Source organism: Peromyscus maniculatus, chromosome 3, assembly GCF_049852395.1.
Source record: "Peromyscus maniculatus bairdii isolate BWxNUB_F1_BW_parent chromosome 3, HU_Pman_BW_mat_3.1, whole genome shotgun sequence".
In the NCBI taxonomy this organism is placed as follows: domain Eukaryota; kingdom Metazoa; phylum Chordata; class Mammalia; order Rodentia; family Cricetidae; genus Peromyscus; species Peromyscus maniculatus.
In genome coordinates this window covers 145,694,303-145,716,403 of record NC_134854.1, presented here as the reverse complement: position 1 = coordinate 145,716,403, position 22,101 = coordinate 145,694,303, and the positions used below count along the sequence as shown (strand labels likewise).

General features: G+C 40.5%; 1 protein-coding gene across 1 annotated transcript; it reads right to left on the bottom strand.

The window, feature by feature from the left end:
* Window positions 1–4,102: 4,102 nt before the first annotated feature.
* LOC102906196 (C-type lectin domain family 4 member A-like) lies at window positions 4,103–22,084 on the bottom strand. Its single transcript, XM_076566070.1, has 6 exons — window positions 21,802–22,084; window positions 21,134–21,250; window positions 9,248–9,349; window positions 6,787–6,938; window positions 5,778–5,890; window positions 4,103–4,612 (listed from the first exon to the last, which is right to left on the bottom strand). The coding sequence occupies exons 1-6, from the start codon at window positions 21,845–21,847 to the stop codon at window positions 4,471–4,473; spliced, it is 672 nt and encodes a 223-aa protein (XP_076422185.1). The 5' UTR covers window positions 21,848–22,084; the 3' UTR covers window positions 4,103–4,470.
* Between the last annotated feature and the right edge of the window lie 17 nt (window positions 22,085–22,101).

Here is a 22,101-nt window from a genome sequence, read left to right as displayed (position 1 = left end):
AGCCCTCAGGTCAAGCCTGTGTCCCTAAACTGATGCCTTCCTTCCTTTAGCTGGATGTTCAGGACCAGACATTTGCTGAAGATCTCAGGTCACAATGGATGAAGCCTCTACACTAGGCTTGTGCTCTGACTCCTTCTGCAAATCCCTGAGGAGCCTCCATTTACCTGCTGAGGCTTTAACACTCCACCAAGGCTACCTTCATGTACAGAAGCCCTCATCCCCCTGGAATGTACTAAGTGGCCACACAGAGCTATCCCACCAGGTAGATAGCATCCTTACTTCGCCAGTCTCTGAAACCCATACCAGCTCTGCCTTCTGTACAAAAACTCTCCTTGGCCTATTCGACAACTACACTCAATGCCAGGACATCCACAACCAAGCAACAATGCTCTCCTTATCCTACTAGACACTAAGGTCCCATGATGACATCCACCATAGAGACACTGTTTACCCATGCCTGGTCTACCCGCTGCAAGGATGCTCCTTTAAACCTTCTATGTCTCTGAATCCCAGTCCAGTATGGAGCCAACACTATGCACAGGTGCCCTCTTCACCACAAATACTCTCCTCACCATGCAGATGAGCCCGCATCACTCTGTAAAGGTACCCTCCTCAATAAGCACAGTTGCCCTCCTCACTCTGCATGGATGCACTCCTCACCATGCACAGGTACCCTCTCCCTATGCATGGGTAACCTCCTCACTCTAAACAGGTGTTCTACTCTGTAGGCAAAGTTTTTTTGTCCTGATTGCCAGTTCCCAAATAACAGACAGCCACTTCCTAAATAACTGACTTGGGGACTTAATACAAATTATAAATGCTCCACCAATAGCTCAGGCGTGTTACTAACTAACTTTTACAACTTCACCCATTTCTATTAATGTATGTGCTACCCTGAGGCCCATGGCTTTTTACCTCTGTCCCATTTTGTATTCAACTCATTCTCCTGGAGACTCCTCTGATTCCACCCTTCCTCATTCCATCATTATCAGGTCAGCTTTACCACCTCTCTTTATCTTGTTAAGATATTAGTCAGTCAGTTTGTTTATTGAACCAATCATACTGACATATCTTCACAGTGTATAAAACGATTATAGCACATCACTCTTCACACTGCATAGGTGTCTTCCAACTCTGCACAAATGCCTCCTCACTCTGCACAGGTGTGCTCCTTACCCTTCTGAATACCCAGTTCCTCCATTAGGACCCTCTCCTCTCCTATTTCCAGTTTTGACTCCCCACCAGAAGTGACCTAGTGAGTTGATACTCTCCTCAACATGCTGGAGCACAGACTCCCTACAAGTGACCATTTTATAGCATAGCTTCCCCCTCACCTCTCAGGCTCTGAGGTCTCACACCAGACTGCTGCTTGTAGACTCTCTCTTGAATCCAGACACTTTCTCACCAGCATGCTGACATTCCCCTCACTGCTTGGGCTCCAGTTCTGCTGTCAGGCCAGCCCTCAGCACGGTCACCCAGACCCAGGTTCAGATCATTGCTTCCCCACACCTGACCCTTCCACAGATACCTGCCTTGCCCTCCCTACACCATTCTTTATTCATTAAGTTACTAAGTAATGAGGTACTCCAAGGAAAGAAACAAGATATGACAGAAAATGAACTCCTGTGTAATTATTAAACCAATTGACTATTTCCATGGTGATAAATATACCAACACACCACTTCACTCCAGTCACAGATGTGTTCAGGAGTTTTACCTTCTCAGCAAAATATATTTCTAAAGCTATCATATCCCACATACACTAGAATAAACCATGCACAATATTCAAGTGGCTTAAACAACAAATATTTCTCATTTGTGTATGTCCTAAGGGTTTGGCTATGGGTCACTGATATGTTGGTCAACATCTTCATACATATATCGATTTGGGGCCAGAATCATAGAGAATCACAGCTTCTTTTAAGTTGAATGTGTAGTATTCTCCTGTATTTAGATAATCAGATTTATTCTCATCCTATGGGCCAGTGAAAGTGACCTGGACAAATCAGTCAATTAGGGTTGACAACATACTCTATATAAAGGAAGATGGGTCAAAGGCTTTAAAGCAGCCCTTTTACAGAGGAGTATGAAAGTACTTGGGAAACAGCACAGCATCTACACCTAATCCCTTTACTATTTACTCAGGAGATATATGTTATTGAGTTTTAAAATGGAGCATTAGTCCCATTGATAGAAAAGAAGATACCATTGCAACACAGGCAGAAAATACCAAAAACTTGCCAGGAGATGACTCAGCGATTAAGAGCACTGACTGTTCTTCCAAATGTCCTGAGTTCAATTCTCAGTGACCACATGGTGGTCTCTACTGGCAGAAAGCCACACATGCAGATAGAGCTCTTATACACATAAAATTAATAAATAAAATATTCAAAAGTGTGCTTTATTTATCTCTGGTATTGAACTAAATTAGTGTCATATGGGTTGAATGTTGGGTGTCTGTCAAGTAGTTTCTCTGGACTTTTACCCAGTTCATAGGCGGTTACCTCTCTAATTCTTTGGGATCCCTGAAGCTATTGGGAAGTCTGTTTTATCATGGCAGGCCATGATGCTTTATGCTGCTCAGTTTTCTCATAGTTCATGCTAACAAGACAATTTTTGTTGGGAACTCACCATTTCAGAAACACTGACCATGTTATTAAAGTGTGGAACCTTTGAGCCATGAGATGCTCACCCTGGCAGGGAAGTGATGTAGAAGACAGAGTTCACTCTCTTATCAAACAAACACTCACACCTATATAATGAACCCTGGTAAATCTCTGAACATCAGAGCTCAGATGAGTGCCCCCTGATTGTCTTATTCTGTATAATGCCAATCATTAACATTCTGGAAAATGAAGCACATGTGGGGTCAATGGAAGTTAACTATTTAGGACCCTCCCTGACCTCATCTGGTATGTCCCTCCCATTTCTGCTGTGTATCTTTCTACATAACAAATCTATAATCCTAATAGAGCAGAATAATTACTTCAGTGTGTCATCCTGAAACTTATAAATCTGAAGTTATCATGGGATCCTGGGAGACGGCAGACAGATGACTTGAAGTAATGGCATCCTTGGGAACTCCTGAACTTGAAGCTTGAGTCTGAAATGAGGGAAGTCTCGTCAAGGCATGGCCTGAACTTGTAGAACAATTTAATTCATAATGAAAGGTTTGCAGCTATAGATAACCAGAACAGCCATAAGAAACATTTTGAGAATGGCTGAGGAAATACAGGCAATGTGACGTACCATATCAGAAAAGAGATGTTAAGTATTTTCTAAGAGTGATAATGGTATAGTTTTTTTGTGCAATGACAATTTCAGATTATATATACTGAAATATTGACTTTAGTCTTATGTATCAAACTAACTCTCAAATGCCCTATCAAATAACATGTGCATATGTATGCATATACACACATATATATCAAATTATCAAATAGTCAACAATCATCACTATAGATGGTAGTTATATGAGTATTGATATTACCAAAGTCAACTTCTGTCTCAAAATATTTGTGACAAGAAGTTGAAAAGGCTTCTAAAGTGTTAATCAGCATACAGGCTCCATGGGATATGTGAGTCTCTTCACATCCATCCACAGGGCAAAGGCTGCCCATAATGTAGCATACACCAACCTGAGACACCAAAAATCATGGGGGTGCCAGTAGAAGGTTGGCTATCATCTTCTTAAACTGCTGTTGATGAAGATTACCCAGCCCAGGATCAGCCACCATTAGAGGCCCACATCAGCCTCACAATACCCACAGCACCTGACACACTAGCCATGGGGACCAATATCCTGAAAGGTTCCTAATAGTGCAGGTTTGGGGACATGAGAAAATGCTGAAGGAAGGGCACAAACTGCCAGAGAAAATGTGAGTAAGCACTGAGGATCAAAGTGACAATGGTAACAACATCATCCTGTCTGTCTGAATTTGCTTAAGAAGATCTTAAATGTTCTAACACCCCCCCCACACACACACACACACACACACAGACAACTAGGTTAGGTAATAGAGGGTGTTGTTAACCTGATTGTGGTATCCACTGCCCAATGCATTTACATATCAAATCAAGACAATGTAATGTAAATATACATGATTTATTTGTCAATTATACATCAATAAATTCAAAGACGGAAGAACATAGAGAAATTGGTAGAGGGTCCACACCATAAAATTCTATCATCAAATGAGACTTTAGGAATCTAAGAATGGACATAGAGGCTGGAGTGCTTCCACATATGCACAAAGGATCCTGTAGAGTCTCTGGTATATGGGGAATTCTCATTATATAAAGAGTAAAGGATGAATAAATAAGTACATATGGGGACCAGTATTATCATATGGATAACTGTTGGCTGCCTACCTAAATTTCTATGGACATCTCTTCCACAAGAAGGTCTTTCCAGGTGTCTGTGAAATGCTGGATAAAAATGCAAGCCCATGTCTATGGAGAATGCTTGATTCATAAGTATATTTTCTTCATCTGACAAACTGACTTCTGTTTACCACTGCAAAGAACGTCATTCCAGCCCCAACCAGTATCTCGATGATTTATTATAACACATTGTTCATTGTCACTGCTGGGGTCACCTGGGTGCCAGAACCTGGAAGGGAGGAAAGAGCATCAGGGTGTTTCCCACAGTGATGCTGGGAAAGAGAAAACAAGAGTAAGCAAGATGAGGATGTGGTGGGAATTTGTGGAAATCAGATTCAGGTGTGTACAAACCAACCGTTCTCCACCACCCATGTCTGACATGTCCCTGAAAACAGGGTCCACTGCACTCAATATTCTCTTAACTTGTTACCTAACTGTTCTCCCAGAACACATCAGAGAGGATAATTCATCCCTAGATCTTGGTATCCAGGACTATCATTCCATGTGCTTATTTATTGCTGAAAAGGTCTCTCCATATTCTCGTGTCTTAATAATTTTTTTTCCATTTTACAACTCTTATTTTAGAAACTGAAAAATTATTTAAAATATCTAGATAATCTATGTATTTCTATCATCTAGGACAAGAAATCTTCAATTCCTACTTTTCTTCTCTGAAGACTGAGAATGAGAATAACATTACTACCTATATCTCACAACAGAAATCAGGATAGAATATGGGAACATACTAAGATATTAGAGTTTTTAAATAATTATATAAATATAACACATAACAATATCAGAATGTGGGTTTTTGATTATGAAAAATAATTAGTGATGGTCTTGACATTAATTTTTATTATAAATATGTTAATGAAAGTTGGAGAGATAGCTCAGAAATTAAATGTGCTTGTGCTTTTCCAAAAAAATGTGAGAGATCTGTTCCAAGCACACATATTGGCACATTCATACCACAAGTGACCCTAGATCCAGGGAATCCAACACTCTCTCCTGGGCACCATGGGCACCAACATACACATGGCACACACTCACAGAGAGACACGGATATACACACAAACAAAAATAAATTAAATCCTATTGTTAAATATATAGAGAGACTGAAAGCATAATGAAACCCACCATGATGTAGCACCTTGGTTGGATGCCCTGGGTACTTATCATGCTAAACTCTTCAAACTCAGTTTCCTGATCTCCCCTGGAGTATCAGTGACATGTGTCTCACAGGACTCCTTGATGAGGAAATAAGGATAAAGTAATGCATCCCCAGCACTCACACCAGGAGTGAGCTGTTTTAGTTTCATAACCAACAGCTGGAACACCCTAAAGTCTTCTCATGCTACAGGACCCAGGACTCCTCCAGGTAACTCTGGACTCACGTGGCACTTTCATTGTATGGTGTCTGATCAACCCATTGCCACTGTCGGTGACCTGCATCCGAAAGCCCAATAAAATAAGCAGCTTTGGGATTCAGGATCTTGGTGATGAAATCCTAAGAGGAAAGAAAGATACAGCATTCAGGCTGGATGGAGTGATTCTTTTTCTGTTATAGAATTTTTATAAGATCTTTTGAAAATTATTTTAACTATACAAAATTATAGGACCAATATGATGCACCTATGGAAATACATAATAATCAAATCTCAGGTCATATCTATAGGCCCTTAAATAGTTTTCAAATTTTAGATTAATGCATATTAATTATACATTTTAGAGGTACACTGTTATATTTTGACTGACTTATTTCTGGTCACACACAGACGAGAAGACAAAGAAAGGATCAAGGAATAGAAGAGCCACCCCCACCCCAGGAGTGCCATCTTCTCTGGCTGACCAGGACACAAAGTCATCACTCAGAGGCCTGATTTCCATGACATTGGAAACAATCTCTGTCCATGATCATAATGAATTCTCATCTCAGACTCACTCCCCTCTTTTCTTCCCCAACACCATTCCTAAAAGTTGTCCATGAGAGAATTTAGCAGATTTAAGCATTCTCCATTCACAACCTCAGATATTTCATTTCTGATGGCTGGCTGTGACTCTCCTGATTTGATTCTCTTTCCCTAGTCACCTCTGCGCCCTCCTCTGTTATGCAGTGGGTACTACAGGAAGCATTAGAGTGCTGAAATCACACACTGCTCTTTCCAACAGAAACATTTCATCCTTCCCTCCACCCTCAGGCATTGCATTTCTGTTGCCATGGTTCCTTGTGAGTTGTTCAGCTTCACTGAAGCAGGGACAAGGTGTAGAATGCCAAGGCTGAAGCAGCTTCCTGATGGAAAGCCTTCTGCCACATCAGCAACACCCATGTCAACAAAACTCCCTCCTAGTAAAAAGAGGCAGAGAGCAGGCCAGGCCCAGGCCCCACTCTCTCCCAGGATGCACCTGCTCTTCCTGGTTGTGGATCACCATCAGATGAGCACCCATGTTGGAGCACTTCTCTTCACTCCCACTCCAAGATGCTGAGCCAGTCGCAGTGAAGTAGCAGTGGGAACTAAATGGCTTCCAATCCTTTGGGCAACAGCTCCAGACTTTGTCTTTGGAGGAAGAAGGAAATGTAAGTGCAATGTCATAAAGTCACTTTAAAATCTGCTTGATGTGGAGACCACATGGAAGCTGGGACTCTCCACTTCTCCAGATAGAACATGAACCCCTCCCAATCAGATGCCAATCAACCCCGGTCTACCTCTATCAACATCAACATCAACATCAAAGCCCCTTTGTCCTACTGGGGTGCTGTCAGGAAAACAAAGTGTAAGGAAACTCGGACCCTGAGGACATAATGCTATACAGACTGTTCTCCAAAGAATAGAACTCATCAGACCAAGAACCAGAAAGTTCTCATATTGCATAAATATATACATATTGATACATGAAAACAATAGATGCCATTAACCAATGCATCAAAATTTCAGAGTTAGCAGACAGATATTTTTAATTTATGATGATAAAAGTGGTAGTCAATATATTACAACAAGCAAGATAACAAAAGTATAGGTTTATCAAAAAACTTTACAATACCCATGATAGATGTTTCAAGAAGAAAATAAAAACAACCTGGAAACAAGTTTTTAAAATATGTAAATCATCAACAAAGAAAGATGTAAAGAGCTGAATGGAAATTTTATATCTTAAAAAATATATTTTAAGTATTCCAGGGTGTTAATTGTTTCCTGAGGCAACAGAGATATCAGTGAACCCTCAAGAGTTGCTGGGAGTGGTGGGTGTCAGATTGAAATGAAACAGAAATATAAAGTCTCATGTAAAGATCCTAAATGTCTACAGATGAATGCAATGCTCATAGAAATTCCAAGATTCTTCATAAGATAAATAGACAAAACAATCTCAAAAATCATATAGAAAGCACACGCGCATGCACGTACACACACACACACACACACACACACTCACACTCACACACGAAAAAAAAACCTGGATAGCCAAAGCAACCCTGAAGGAAAAAGAATGATGTTGGAGGTATCACCAGACCTGACTTCAGGCTACAATATAGAGCATGGTACCACAACAAAAGTACACACATTGATCAAGGAACACAAAAGAGAACCACAAACATGAACCCACACAGCTACAGCCACCGGACTTTTCACTAGAAATACATATCAGAGGAAGACAGGCTCTTCAACAAACTGTGCTGAGAAAACTAGGTACCGATGTGCAGAAGAATGAATCTAAATCCATAGCCATTCTGCGTGAAAATTGACTTCAAAACAGACTCTAAAAGGATGAAACACCTTAATGTGAGGCCTGCAACCCTAAAATTGTTACAAGAAAAAAATAAAGACAACATTCAAGATTTAGGCATAGGGAAATACTCCCTGAATAAGACTGCAGGCTTCTTCACAGCAAAGGATACTGTGAGTGAAGAGAGAGAGATCTGCTGAGAAATACAGGAATCCCAGACAAGCTGAGAAAGGCAGGAACCCAGACAAGCTCAAATGGTCTAGGGAAACGTGTTTTCCAAATGTGTCTCTTGGCAAAGACAATAAACAACTGTGTCTATTTAGAGCTGGAAGGTGTATTCCAAAGACATCTCAGTTACAGATGTCAAAGACAATCAAGAATCTTTGCTTACTCAGAGCCAAATTGATGAATAGCCTTAAGTACTCTTCTCTCTCTTTCCTAAATCTAAGTAATACACATTCACCAGTCCCCACTCCAGCTTAGTTTATGAGAAAAACAAATTCTCTATTCAAATCTAGAGTAAATTACACTTTGTAGATACTGTAACTGAGAATGCAACAAGATCATCACAAACACACACACACACACACACACACACACACACACACACGAAAACACTTGAAGGACTACGGAAATGGCTCAGTGGTTAGAGTGTGTACTGCTCTCACAGAGGACTGGAGTTCAGTTCCCAACACCCACAACCTGTACTCACAACCACATCTAGGGATCTGACACTCTCGTCTGCCTCTGCAGGCAATGTACTCATGTACACAAACCCACACACAAGCATGTGCATATATACGTATATTAATTAAAAATGAAATCCTAAACACACACCATTGAGCATGACTCCCTGGAGATACTCACATTCTTGGTATCAGATTTGCTTTATTCTTTTTGGAAGTCTTTTCTGTATCTAATAAAATTCTACTCAGTCCAATATTGCCTCTCCCTCCCTGAAACTCTGCTTTATTGACACTAGGGGGCACACATCCCAATCATGCCTGATGAGAGACCTCTAAAAAGGACTTCACAGGCAGCTGGTACTGTGTGGTAGGAAGTCCTGTCCATATAGTGCCCATTGCTGATGGAGCTACCTGAGAATCTTGTTGGAAATGCTGGTTTTAGACACATTAAGTTTTACCTTTCAAGAGTGGATGCTGTTTTGTACACCCCAACTCAGTGTAATTCAGTTCTTTTGTAATTGCTTTTTCATCAAGAACCTCAGAATGTTTTTTAAACATAGCTGTAAAACAGAATAAAAAACAATTCATTCTTCTGGTAGTGCTAACATTTGACTCTTTACTTTTACTTTCTTACATTCTTTGTAGAAACAAAACCTATATGTTTCCAATTACCTGAGTCGTTAGAGCCTGCCTGGGAAAGATTCTCCATCACCACAGAGTGTGGAGGCTGTGGTCCTAACACTTGGGAATTAGAATGAGGAAAAATGGAAGGTTCAGGTACCTGAACTATACAAGTTAGTATATCTAGTTCGTTGGTCTAGCTAGCTAGTTACTTTAGTTTAGTTGGCTGTTGGTTAACTTAGTTAGTTAGTTAGTTAGTTAGTTAGTTAGTTCATGGCTACCTTGGGCTATATAAGACCTTACCACAAAGAGAGATACTTTTCCAATCCCTCAAAGCCAGCATTTCCCTGCTCCTAGTGATTTATGACCACAGATATCTTCAGGAAGAGCTGGAAGGACAGGACAGAACCATGACCCTGGGCACTCTTCAAAATTTCATGGAGGACACACTGAAGACTACATCTTAAGTGATAAGTTCTATTAAGTAGGTGTGAACCCCAGGAATAGTGAGGGAGAAATGAACTAATTCAGAGCAGTTCCAGGTTACCTGAGCAGGGAGGTTATAAAAGCCCAACATTGATCAAAAGGACATGGTTTTCGTAATCTTTTTCCTGTATTTCCCTCCCCCCAGCTAGTTCTGACTTCTCAGGGTCCCCACACATTCACAGAGTTCCTAACTTAAAACTAACAAACCTTTCCTCTAGAAATGGAATTTTCTTTCTTCTCTTCTTCATCTCCCACTTGTTCCTGGAGTCACTAGATTCTGGCTTTCGCTTCTGCCAATTTACCAAACATTACTGAAGTGGATGTCAATGGCTCCTCATGTCCACTGATCAGTCATCTTCCTGTGGGACTTCTCACATCACCCTGCCCACTTCTCTTCCTCCTTAACTGTTGGGAGACAGTGGCTCCCTCTGGTTTTGCCTGGTCCTGTTTGCTGCTGTTTTCTGTGCTCTTTCCTACCTGTTTCCTTCTACACCCACCTCTCTTAAAATAGAACTTAGCATCCAGTTCCTTCTGTATCTCTCTTTCTCCTCCAAATTCCTCTTCTTTAGTGATATTCATTGTCCTGGGTTGTTGGGGTGGGGGTGGGGAGTAGAAGTGGTTGTTTTTTTAGTCTATTTTGTTATCTGCTAAAAAGATCTTCTAAAATGTATTCCTCTATATTAAACATGTTAAGATGCATCCAACTAAACTGTGCAACTGAGATTTTGGTGAATATAATCCAAATTTAAATCATCATATTCCATCTCAAACCTGCTGCTCATCTTCTTCCTCTTCAAATAACTTCATGACTGCTGACTTTATGAAATAGAATATTAAACTTGTAACTCACTCCTCTGTTTCCCCTATTTTCAGTTATCAATATTGACCGAAATGTCACCTCCTTTTTGTCCAACTTCTCTCCTCTCCTGTACATCACTTGCATGATCTTTGGATCAAGCCCCTAGTACTGCTCAAACGGATTCTGAATTAGTGTCCTAATTTCTGCTTCCCTTCGTTTTCACACTCCGTAAGAGCACACTTCTCTAAGTCAGTTTTAATTTTATCATGTCCTGCTTCAGATTTTTCAAGGTATCTCCATAACAGTTGCACATTGAAAAACTGGACACACTTCTCACCTTCCCTGTATGAATACCCACTTGGACTATGCCTTTGCAGTTCCCTACAAAGAAACTGGTCTAATCTACATCACCTCATCTGAGCTGCCTTTAAGAGTGCTTTGGCCACTAAAACACACAAAGGCAAATGTGTGTGCACTCCATGTTGGGCTTATCTTACTGTCACCATCCATCCTGAAAGTCTGAAGTTGCCATGGGAAGCTGGGTTGTCTGTTACTGATGTATGACTCCATGAGAATGAGTAAGTTCACCTAGGACCATGGGAATCTCCAAGAGAGATCAGCCTCGCCAAAGCCACCAAGCAAGAATTAAATAAATATTTCAATTAACCTACTAAATTTCAAGTTGGTTAGTGGTTGAGCAATAGCTACTGAATAAAATAACATTAAGAGGGGATGGTAAGATGGTATGCACGATTTTGTGATCTGAGTCCAGTTTTGTCTGCCCCTACAGTTTCATGCTTAGTTCTCCATTGTTGGAGCCCATGCAGATTTCCAAGGGCTTTACCCAGCAGGTCTGCATAAAGAGGATGATTGGATCACGGAACTGAGTACCAGGTGTCTGAGATGGTCTGCCCTGGCCATGCTGGAGGTCGGTCTTTTGCTCCATCCCTTCGTATCCCTTTGACACAGACAGTCAGGGCGTGATGGATTAGGATCCAGGCCCTCTCAAGTCTACCCTGTATTGTCTATCTTTTTCTCTCCCCTCTATCCTTCTATCTAATATTTTCTGCTGCTTCTACTCAAGAGTACTCTGGGGAAATGTGGGGTGTGATGACCCCCACAGATGGCAACAGTGAACAGAAACTAAGACATAAAGAAAAAAATAAAAATATTTTCTGTCCCCTCTATCCTTCTGTCTAATATTCCCTGCTGCTTCTACTCCAGAGCACTTGGGGAAAGTAGAAGTTTAGAGGCTGCCAGTAAGCAGTTGGTCTGATGCACTTTTGTAGTGAAAAAAATAAAATTAAATGAGGCGGGGGTTTTATCCTCAGGGAAAAAAAAGGAAGGAGTCCGAATATAAGGCTGCAGCATAGAATCTTCTGTATCAAGATTTCTCTCCTTCTGTCTCTCTCTTAATTTACCTATGAAAAATAAGGAAAGTAGGAAATAGAAATATAGTGTAGGAGCCAGAGGTGAGTGACTCTGTTCACACCCAGGGAGGCCTGCCCCTAGGACCCAACCCTGGGCCCCAGCTGTTTCCCGAGAACACCCACCCAAATCGGCCCCAGTGGGCAGTCAGCTGGCAGGGCCACTGCAGAAAGGTTCCCCTTCTCCAAGACCCCCCAGCGGACCCTGCAATCTACACACCCTGCCCCCATAACCATCCGCCCCAGACACCCGCCACTTCCTGAGGCTTGGAAACAAACCCCCAGCTATCATGCGGACCAGAGAGAGAGCTCTTGTTGGACAAAGAGCTGTCTTTGGACCAAGAGTAACCTCAGCAAACAGGGAATCTGCCAGCCCTCCTTAGACCAAGAGTGGCTTTCTGAATAGTAGAATCTGCCACATCTTATTGCACCAAGAGAGGCTTCCTGAAACACAGACTCTGTCAGCTCTGACTGAAGCAAGAGCCCTGATAAGAACAAATCCGTAAGTCACAGAATCAACTAGCTTGGGTTGACCCAGGAACAGCTCCCTGAGACACAGAAGCTGCCTGCTCCAATTAGACCAAGAGCTAAGATTAGACCCAGAAGGGCCCCCTGAGACACAGACACAACAAGCACAGAGTGGACCAACAGCAAATAGCTCAAACACAGGCACCTCTTATACCTATTAGAAGAGGACATGGGCAGATGTCAAGGCAGAAGTACACACAACAACATAAAGAGCAATACTGCATCACCAGAACCTAGCCCGCCTCCAACAGCAAGACATGAACATCACAAGGTAGAAGAAGCAAAAAAGAAAAGTGACTTTAAGAATAGCATCATGAAGATGCTAGAGGCCTTTCAAGAAAAAATGAAAAATGAAATTGAGGAAAAGATGAACAAAAAAGTGGAGGATATCAATAAAGAAATTGAGAAAAGGTCAAACAAAAAATTGGAAGAAATCTATAAAGAGAGGAAAAAACAAATAAAAAAATTGGAAGAAAGTAATAAATCTCTTAAAGAAATTCATGAAAAAGCAATTAAACAGGTGAGGGAAACAGTTCAAGACATGAAAAGGGAAATACAAACAATGAAGAAGACACAGAGGGAATGCTGGAAATAGAAAATCTGAGTAAATGAACAGAAAACACAGATGCAAGCATAACCAACAGAATACAAGACATGGAAGAGAGGATCTCTGCTGTAGAGGATAAAATAGAGGAAATGGATTTGTCAGTCAAAGAAAATACCAAAGACAAAAAAGTCACAACACAAAATGTCCAAGAAATCTGGGACACCATGAAAAGACAAAATCTAAGAATAATAGGGATAGAAGAAGGAGAAGAATACCAACTCAAAGGCACAGAAAATATATTCAACAAGATCATAGAAGAAAACATTCCCAACTTAAAGAAGGAAATACTTATGAAAATACAAGAAGCATATAGAACACCATACAGACTAGACCCCCAGAAAAGTCCCCTTGCTGCATAATAATTAAACAAATAAACCTACAGAATAAAGAAAGAATATTAAGAGCAGCAAAGCAAAAAGGCCAGGTGACTTATAAAGGCAAAACCATCAGAATAACACCTGATCTCTCAATGGAGACTTTGAAAGCCAGAAGGAACTGGACAGATGTAATGCAGACACTAAGACACCATGGATGCCAGCCTAGACTAATATACCCAGCAAAACTTTCAATCATCATAGAGGGAGTGAACAAGACATTCCAAGACAAAACCAGATTTAAACAATACTTATCGACAAACCAGCCCTACAGAAAGCACTAGAAGGAAAATTCCAACCTAAGGAAGTCAGGTACACCCTCAAAAACACAGGCAATAGATGACCCCACAGCAGAAAACCCCAAAAAAGAGAAGTACACACACACTACCACCAAAAGATAACAGGAACTAACAATCACTGGTCGTTAATATCCCTTAATATCAATGGACTTAATTCACCTATAAAAAGACACAGGCTAACAGAATGGATATGAAAGCAGGACCCATCTTTCTACTGCATACAAGAAACACACCTCAAATTAAAAGATAGACTCTACCTAAGAATAAAAGGCTGGGAAAAGTCTTTCGAATCAAATGGTCTTAAGAAGAAAGCTTGTGTAGCCATCCTAATATCAAGCAAAATAGACTTCAAACTGATATCAATCAAAACAGATCAAGAAGGACATTACATGCTCACAACAGGAAAGATCCACCAAGATGAAGTTTCAATTCTGAACATTTATGCCCCAAACACAAGGGCACACACATATGTAAAAGAAATATCACTAAAGCTTTAATCACATATAAAAGCCCACATATTAATAGTTGGAGACTTCAACACCCCATCTCACCACTAGACAGATCTGCCAAATTGAAACTTAACAGAGAAATAAGAGACTTAACTGATGTTATGAATCAAATGGACTTAATTGATGTTTACAAAACATTCCATCCTAATAAAAAAGAATATACCTTCTTCTCAGTACCCCATGGAACCTTCTCTAAAATCAATCACATACGTGGCCACAATCAAATCTCAACAGATAGAAAAAAAAATGGAATAACCTCCTGTGTTCTATCAGACCACCATGGTTTAAAGTTAGATTTCAACAACAACAAAAACTACAGAAAGCCTACAATCTCAATGAAACTGAATAATACTCACCTGAATCACCAGTGGGTCAAGGAAGAAATAAAGAAAGAAATTAAAGACTTCCTAGAGATCAATGAAAATGAATATACCACATACCCAAACTTATGAGATGCTATGAAAGCAGTGCTAAGAGGAAAATGCCCACATAAAGAAGTTGGAGAAATCTCACACTAGTGACTTAACAGCACAACTGAAAGCTCTAGAACAAGAAGCAGAAAAGTCACCCGGGAGGAATAGACACCAGGAAATAATCAAATTGAGAGAGGAAATCAATAAAATAGAAACAAAGAGAACAATACAATGAATCAATGAAACAAAGAGTTGGTTCTTTGAGAAAGTCAACAAGATGGACAAGCCCTTATCCAAACTAACCAAAAGGCAGAGAGAGAGCATCCAAATTAGCAAAATCAGAAATAACAACTAACATTGAGGAAATCCAGAGAATCATCAGGTCATACTTCAAAAGCTTCTACTCCACGAAACTGAAAAATCTAAAAGAAATGGATAATTTTCTGGATGGGTACCACATACCTAAGTTAAAATCAAGACCAGATAAACTATTATAATAGACCAATAACCCCTAAGGAAATAGAAACAGTCATTAAAAGTCTCCCAACCAAAAAAAAAAAAAAGCCCAGGACCAGATGGTTTCAACACAGAATTCTACCAGACCTTCAAAGAAAAGATAATACCAATACTCTTCAAATTGTTCCACACAATAGAAACAGAAGGAACGTTATCAAATTCCTTCTATGAGGCTACAATTACCCTGATTCCCAAGACAAACAAAGATGCAACAAAGAAAGAGAACTACAGACCAATCTCCCTCATGAACATTAATGCAAAAATACTCAATAAAATACTGGCAAACACAGAACCTGGAAACAACCTAGATGCCCATCAGCAGAAGAATGGATGAAAAAAATGTGGTACATACACACAATGGAGCACTACTCACCAGAGAAAAGCAATGACATCATGAGGTTTGCAGGCAAATGGATGGAACTAGAAAAAACCATCCTGAGTGAGGTAACCCAAACCCAGAAAGACAGTCATGGTATGTACTCACTCATAAGTGGATTCTAGATATAAAATAAAGAACAATCAGACCACAGCCCATAGAACCATGGAGGCTATATATATATATAGCATGGAGGTCCCTAGGAGGACTGTGGCTTATAATAAATTTTGGTTTTACTCAATTATTGAAAAAAAAATAGCCAAATGAATGGAAACACATGAACTTTGAACCAAAGGCTGAGGGGCCCCCAGCTGGATCAGGCTCTCTGAATAGGTGTGACAGTTGATTGGCTTGATCAGTTTGAGAGGCAACTAGGCGGTGGGACCAAGTCCTGTGCTCATTGCATGAATTGGCTGTTTGAAACCTGGAGCTTATGCAGGGACACTTGGCTCAGTCTGGGAGGAGGGGACTGGACTTGCCTGGACTGAGTCTACCAGGTTGATCACAGTCCTCAGGGGAGGCTTTGCCCTGGAGGAGGTGGGAATGGGGGGGTGGCTGCGGATAAGGGGAGGGCGTGGGAGGGGGGAGAATAGGGGAACCATTGGCTGATATGTAGAACTGAATGGTATTGTAAAATAAAATGAATAAAATTTTTTAAAAATGCACATTTAAAAGCACAAAAAAAAAATACTGGCAAACAGACTCCAAGAACACATCAAAACAATTTGTCTGGGGCTGGAGAGATGGCTCAGAGGTTAAGAGCATTGGCTGCTCTTCCAGAGGTCCTGAGTTCAATTCCCAGCAACTACATGGTGGTTCACAACCATCTGTAGTGAGATCTGGTGCCCTCTTCTAGCCTGTAGGCAGAAATACAGGCACAACACTGTATACATAATAAATAATTCTTAAAAAAAAAAAATTATCCACCATGATCAAATAGGCTTCATCCCAGGGATGGAAGGGTGGTTCAACATGTGAAATTCTGTCAATGTAATACACCATATAAACAAACTGAAAGAAAAAACAACATGATTATCTCACTAGAGGCTGAAAAGGCATTTGACAAAATCCAACACCCTTTCATGATAAAGGTCTTGGAGAGATCAGGAATACAGGGAACATACCTAAAAATAATAAAGGCAATTCACAGCAAGCCAACATCCGACATCAAATTAAATGGAGAGAAACTCAAAGCAATTCCACTAAAATCAGGAACGAGGCAAGGCTGTCCACTCTCCTCATACTTATTCAATATAATACTTGAAGTTCTAGCCAGAGTAATAAGACAACATAAGGAGATTAAGGGGATACAAATTGGAAAGGAAGAAGTCAAGCTTTCCCAACTTGCAGATGACATGATAGTATACTTGAGTGACCCCAAAGATTCAACCAAGGAACTGATACAGCTTATAAACACCTTCAGCCATGTACCAGGATACAAGATTAACTCAAAAAAATCTGTAGCCCTCCTATATACAATTGACAAATGAGCTGAGAAGGAAGATACATCACCCTTTACAATAGCCACAAATGATATAAAATACATTGGGGTAACTCTAACTAAGCAATCGAAGGACCTGTATGACAAGAACTTTAAGTCCCTGAAAAAAGAAATTGAAGAAGATGTCATAAAATGGAAAGATCTCCCATGCTCATGGATAGGCAGGACCAACATAGTAAAAATAGCACTGTTAACAAAAGCAGTCTACAGAATCAATGCAATCCCCATCAAAATCCCAACACAATTCTTCACAGACCTAGAAAGAAAAATACTCAAATTCATATGGAAAAACAAAAAACCTAGGATAGCCAAAAGAATCCTGTACAAAAACAACCACTGGAGGCATCATGATCCCTGACTTCAAGCTCTACTATAGAGCTAAGTATCAAAAACAGCTTGGTACTGGCATAAAAACCGACATGTGGACCAATGGAACCACATTGAAGACCCTGACATTAATCTGCACACGTATGAACATATGATTTTCGACAAAGGAGCCAAAACTGTACAATGGAAAAAAGAAAGAATCTTCAACAAATGGTGCTGGCATAACTGGATGGCAACATGTAGAAGATTGCAAATAGATCCATATCTGTCACTGCACAAAACTTAAGTCCAAGTGGATCAAAGACCTCAACATAAATCCAGTTACTCTGAATCTGATAGAAGAGAAAGTAGGAAGTAGTCTTGAATGCATTGGCTCTGGAGATCACTTCCTAAATATAACAACAGTAGCACAGACACTGAGAACAACAGTTAATAAATGGAACCTCTTGAAACTGAGAAGCTTTTGTAGGGCAAAGGACATGGTCAACAAGACAAAACGACAGCCTACAGAATGGGAAAAGGTCTTCACCAACCCCACATCTGACACAGGGCTGATATCCAGAATATATAAAGAACTCAAGAAATTAGACATCAAAATATCCAACAGTCCAATTTTTTAAAAAATGGGCTATAGACCTAAACAGAGAATTCTCAACACATGAAGCCTTAATGGCTGAAAGACATTTAAGGAATTGCTCAACATCCTTAATCTTCAGGGAAATGCAAATCAAAATGGCCTGAGATACCATCTTGCACCTGTCAGAATGGCTAAGATCAAAAACACTGAAGACAGCTTATGTTGGAGAGGATGTGGAGCAAGGGGAACATTCCTCCACTGTTGGTGGGAATGCAAACTTTTACAGCCACTTTGCAAATCAGTATGTTGCTTTCTTAGAAAATTGGCAATCAACCTCTCTCAGGACCCAGCTATACCACTCTTGGGCATATACCCAAGGAATGCTCAATCATACCACAAGGACACATGCTCACCTATGTTCATAGCATCATTATTTGTAATAGCCAGAACCTGGAAACAACCTATATGCCGTTCAACTGAAGAATGGATAAAGAAAATGTGGGACATATACACAATGGATTGCTACTCAGCAGAGAAAAACAATGACATCATGAGGTTTGCATGAAAATGGATAGAACAAGAAAAAAATCATCCTGAGTGAGGTAACACAGACTCAGAAAGACAAACATGGTATGTACTCACTCATAAGTGGATACTAGGTGTAAAGCAAAGGATAACCAGATTGCAACTCACAACTCCAGGGAGGCTACCTACTAAAGAGGACCCTAAGAAAGACACAGGGATTGTCCAATGACAGAGAAATAGATGAGATCTACATTAGCAAACTAGACTTGGGGGCGGGTTAATGGAGGGCAAGGGTCGGGGGAAAGAGAGCTTAGGGGAGCAGGAGGTCCCAGCTGGATCAGGAACAGAGTAAGAGAACAAGGAGAGAGATACCATAATAAATGAAGACTCCATGGAAATATAAAGAAGCAGAGTGCTAGACAGGTCCCCAGAAATCCACAAAGATACTTCCACTGTAGTCTACCAGCAATGGTCGAGAGAAAGCCTGAGCTGACCTACTCTGGTGATTGGATGGCTGAACACCCTAACTGTCATGATAGAACTCTCATCCAATGACTGATGGAAGCAGAGGCAGACATCCACAGCCAAGCCCCAGGTGGAGCTCCAGGAGTCCAATTGGTGAGAGAGAGAGGAGGGATTATATGAACAAGAGATATTGAGACCATGATTGGAAAAAGCACAGGGACAAATAGCCAAACTAGTGGAAACACAGGAACTGTGAACCAATAGCTGAGGAGCCCCCATGGAACTGGATCAGGCCCTCTGAATAATTGAGATAGTTGATTAGCTTGAACTATTCAGGAGGCCCCCCAGGCAGTGAGACCAGGACCTGTCCTTGCTGCATACACTGGCTTTTTGGAACCTAGGGGCTATGCTGAGACACTTTGCTCAGCCTTGGTGTAGGAAGGAGGGGACTGGACCTGCCTCAGCTGACTCTACCAGGCTGAGCTGAATCCCCAGGGGAGACCTTGCCTTGGAGGAGGTGGGAATGGGGGGTGGATTAGAGGGAAGGCTGAGGGGTGGCAGGGGGGAAGACAGGGGTATCCGTGGCTGATATGCAAAATTAAATTAATTATAAAATGAAAATATAAAAAAAGAAAAAGAAATATTGTGTAGGAAAAACTTAAAAGAGTAAGGTGGAGTAGGAATGAAGGAAAATAGCATAAAGAAAACGTAGACACAGAAACTAGGTGTTTAATTTTCTAACTATGGCTATGAATGAAAAATCCTAGAAAATAATCAGAGGAAATAACTATCAAAGAAGAGCTTAATGCGGGGTTGGGAGTGGGGGAGATTCCTGTGGGAAGCTTTTGATCCCAAGCAGCAGGAGAACGTAATTTTCGCCTGCAGAGCATTTCCCATGCAATTTTTTAAAGCACTGGTTCACTTGACTATACTCTAAACATCTTGAGACTGGGAGCTGCAGCTATTTCTGGACTCTCTGACATGCTGCCCAATATATAGTAAATAGATATTACTAATTATTGCATGAATAAATAAAACATCTACATAAAAATCGAGTGTGTGTTTTTTAATTTTTAATAAATTTGAAGACCAATCTACAAAGAATTCCACTATTTTCTAAATTAGCTTTCAGGTCTCACACAATCTAGAAGAAAAAATAAATTAGAAGGAACTCCAGTGGAGCACTGTCCCTGGAATAGCTCTATCTATATCTTCTCATCCCTCTACTCATTCCAAAATATAGATGTCTCTGCATCCAAATATGCTGATGAGGAAATACAGGTTTGTCCTCGTTACTGGATCCTAAAAGAGATGCCCCAGTATTTCACTCTGTGCCACCAATGAATACACACATGCTTCTCTAGTGAGAATGAATGACTTTGACAGAAGAGTTATTCTAAAATAGAGGGACTTTCCCAATGTCATCCATCTCCCTGGGGTATGGTAATATTTTATTTGTACTGAAATGTGATTTTATTTGTATGTTAATAAATAAAGTTGCCTGTGGGTCAGGGCTAATAGCAAGCCATAGCAGAAGCTGGGTGGTGGTGGTGTGCACCTTTAATCCCAGCACTCTGGAGGCAGAGCTAGGCGGATCTCTGTGTGGTCAAGGATACAGTCAGCATGGAGACACACACCTTTAATCTCAATACCAACCATAGAAGACCTGGAGGTCTGTGTAGATGGGCAGTCACTAGGAGGTCATGTGGTTGGGTTTACAACCAATGAGAAGGCAGAACAGAAAGTCTATATAAAGACAGACACAGGAAGTAGCGCTCTTGCTGAGGAAGACAGCAGCAGTGAAGGGTAAGGTTTTTAGCTCTTAGCTATTGCTCTGACATCTTGGGCTTTCATCTCTGCATTGACTCTATGTTTCTTATTTAACAAGATGATTACATCTACCCTGGGGAGTATCTGCCTCAGGTTTCTGGGTCACTGTCTGTCTGATGAGTCCCTTTCCTTCTCTTGTTCGCTTCTCCCAGGGGCATACTTACTAATCAGAGCAATGGAGAATACGATTTTCAACAGCAGTAAAAATATTATGATTGAGGTGAGGAGGACCTTGGAGAATCTGTGAAAAATTTCGTGACTCATGGTCTTCTTTTGAGGAGCTGAAAGACAAACCAAATTCATGTCTTCAACTCTGTTCCTATTTCTTCTTCTTTCTCCTATTCTCCTCTTTTTGTTGTTGATAAACACTAGTAACATGATATTCAAAATAGAAAAATGTGAATAGGAAATATCAGGTTAATTATAGAAACCTTGCAATATGTACAAAATCACTCATTCTTGACACTGAAAATGATTGTTGTCAGTATTTTGGTATGTATCTTTCCAACAAATTTAAAGCTTTTACAGATAAATATATATAACATGTCACCAAATAGAGATGGGAAATCATTATAGCATGGTTTAACTTTGAAACAATTTTTATACATTTATATGTAGAAAAGATACAATAACATGGGTGATGGTATTCTCTCTAGATGGTAAAAGACAATACCTTCTCTTCTCCATTGTACAATCCCACAACTTTTCACATCTGTCTACAGACAACACACTTAGTTGAGACTCCAGTGACCAAGAGGCATGACCAGCAACTAAGACCATCTTTGTCTTTTACATCATCACTCACTAGGAGCAGCAGAAAATGTTTTCTTACCTGGAGGAGAGTCTGCATCCATGTCTGAGGAGTCAAGTTTATTCATGAGAACCTTGTTAATATAAATGCTTTCTGAAAATCTTCCCTGCCCTCAGAAGATGTGTGCCGTCCCTTCTTTAAAACATGTCCTGAACAAGAAAAAATTATCTCAATACCAGCTAGGGATGAGAGGCAGTAACAGACAGCTGCCCTGAGCGTACACCATGAGGTCCAGTTCCCTGACCTGCAAAGGGAGCATTGCAGGTGGAGAATGCACCCAGGATCTTAATACAATCATAGAAACACCAAGAATTCAATGGG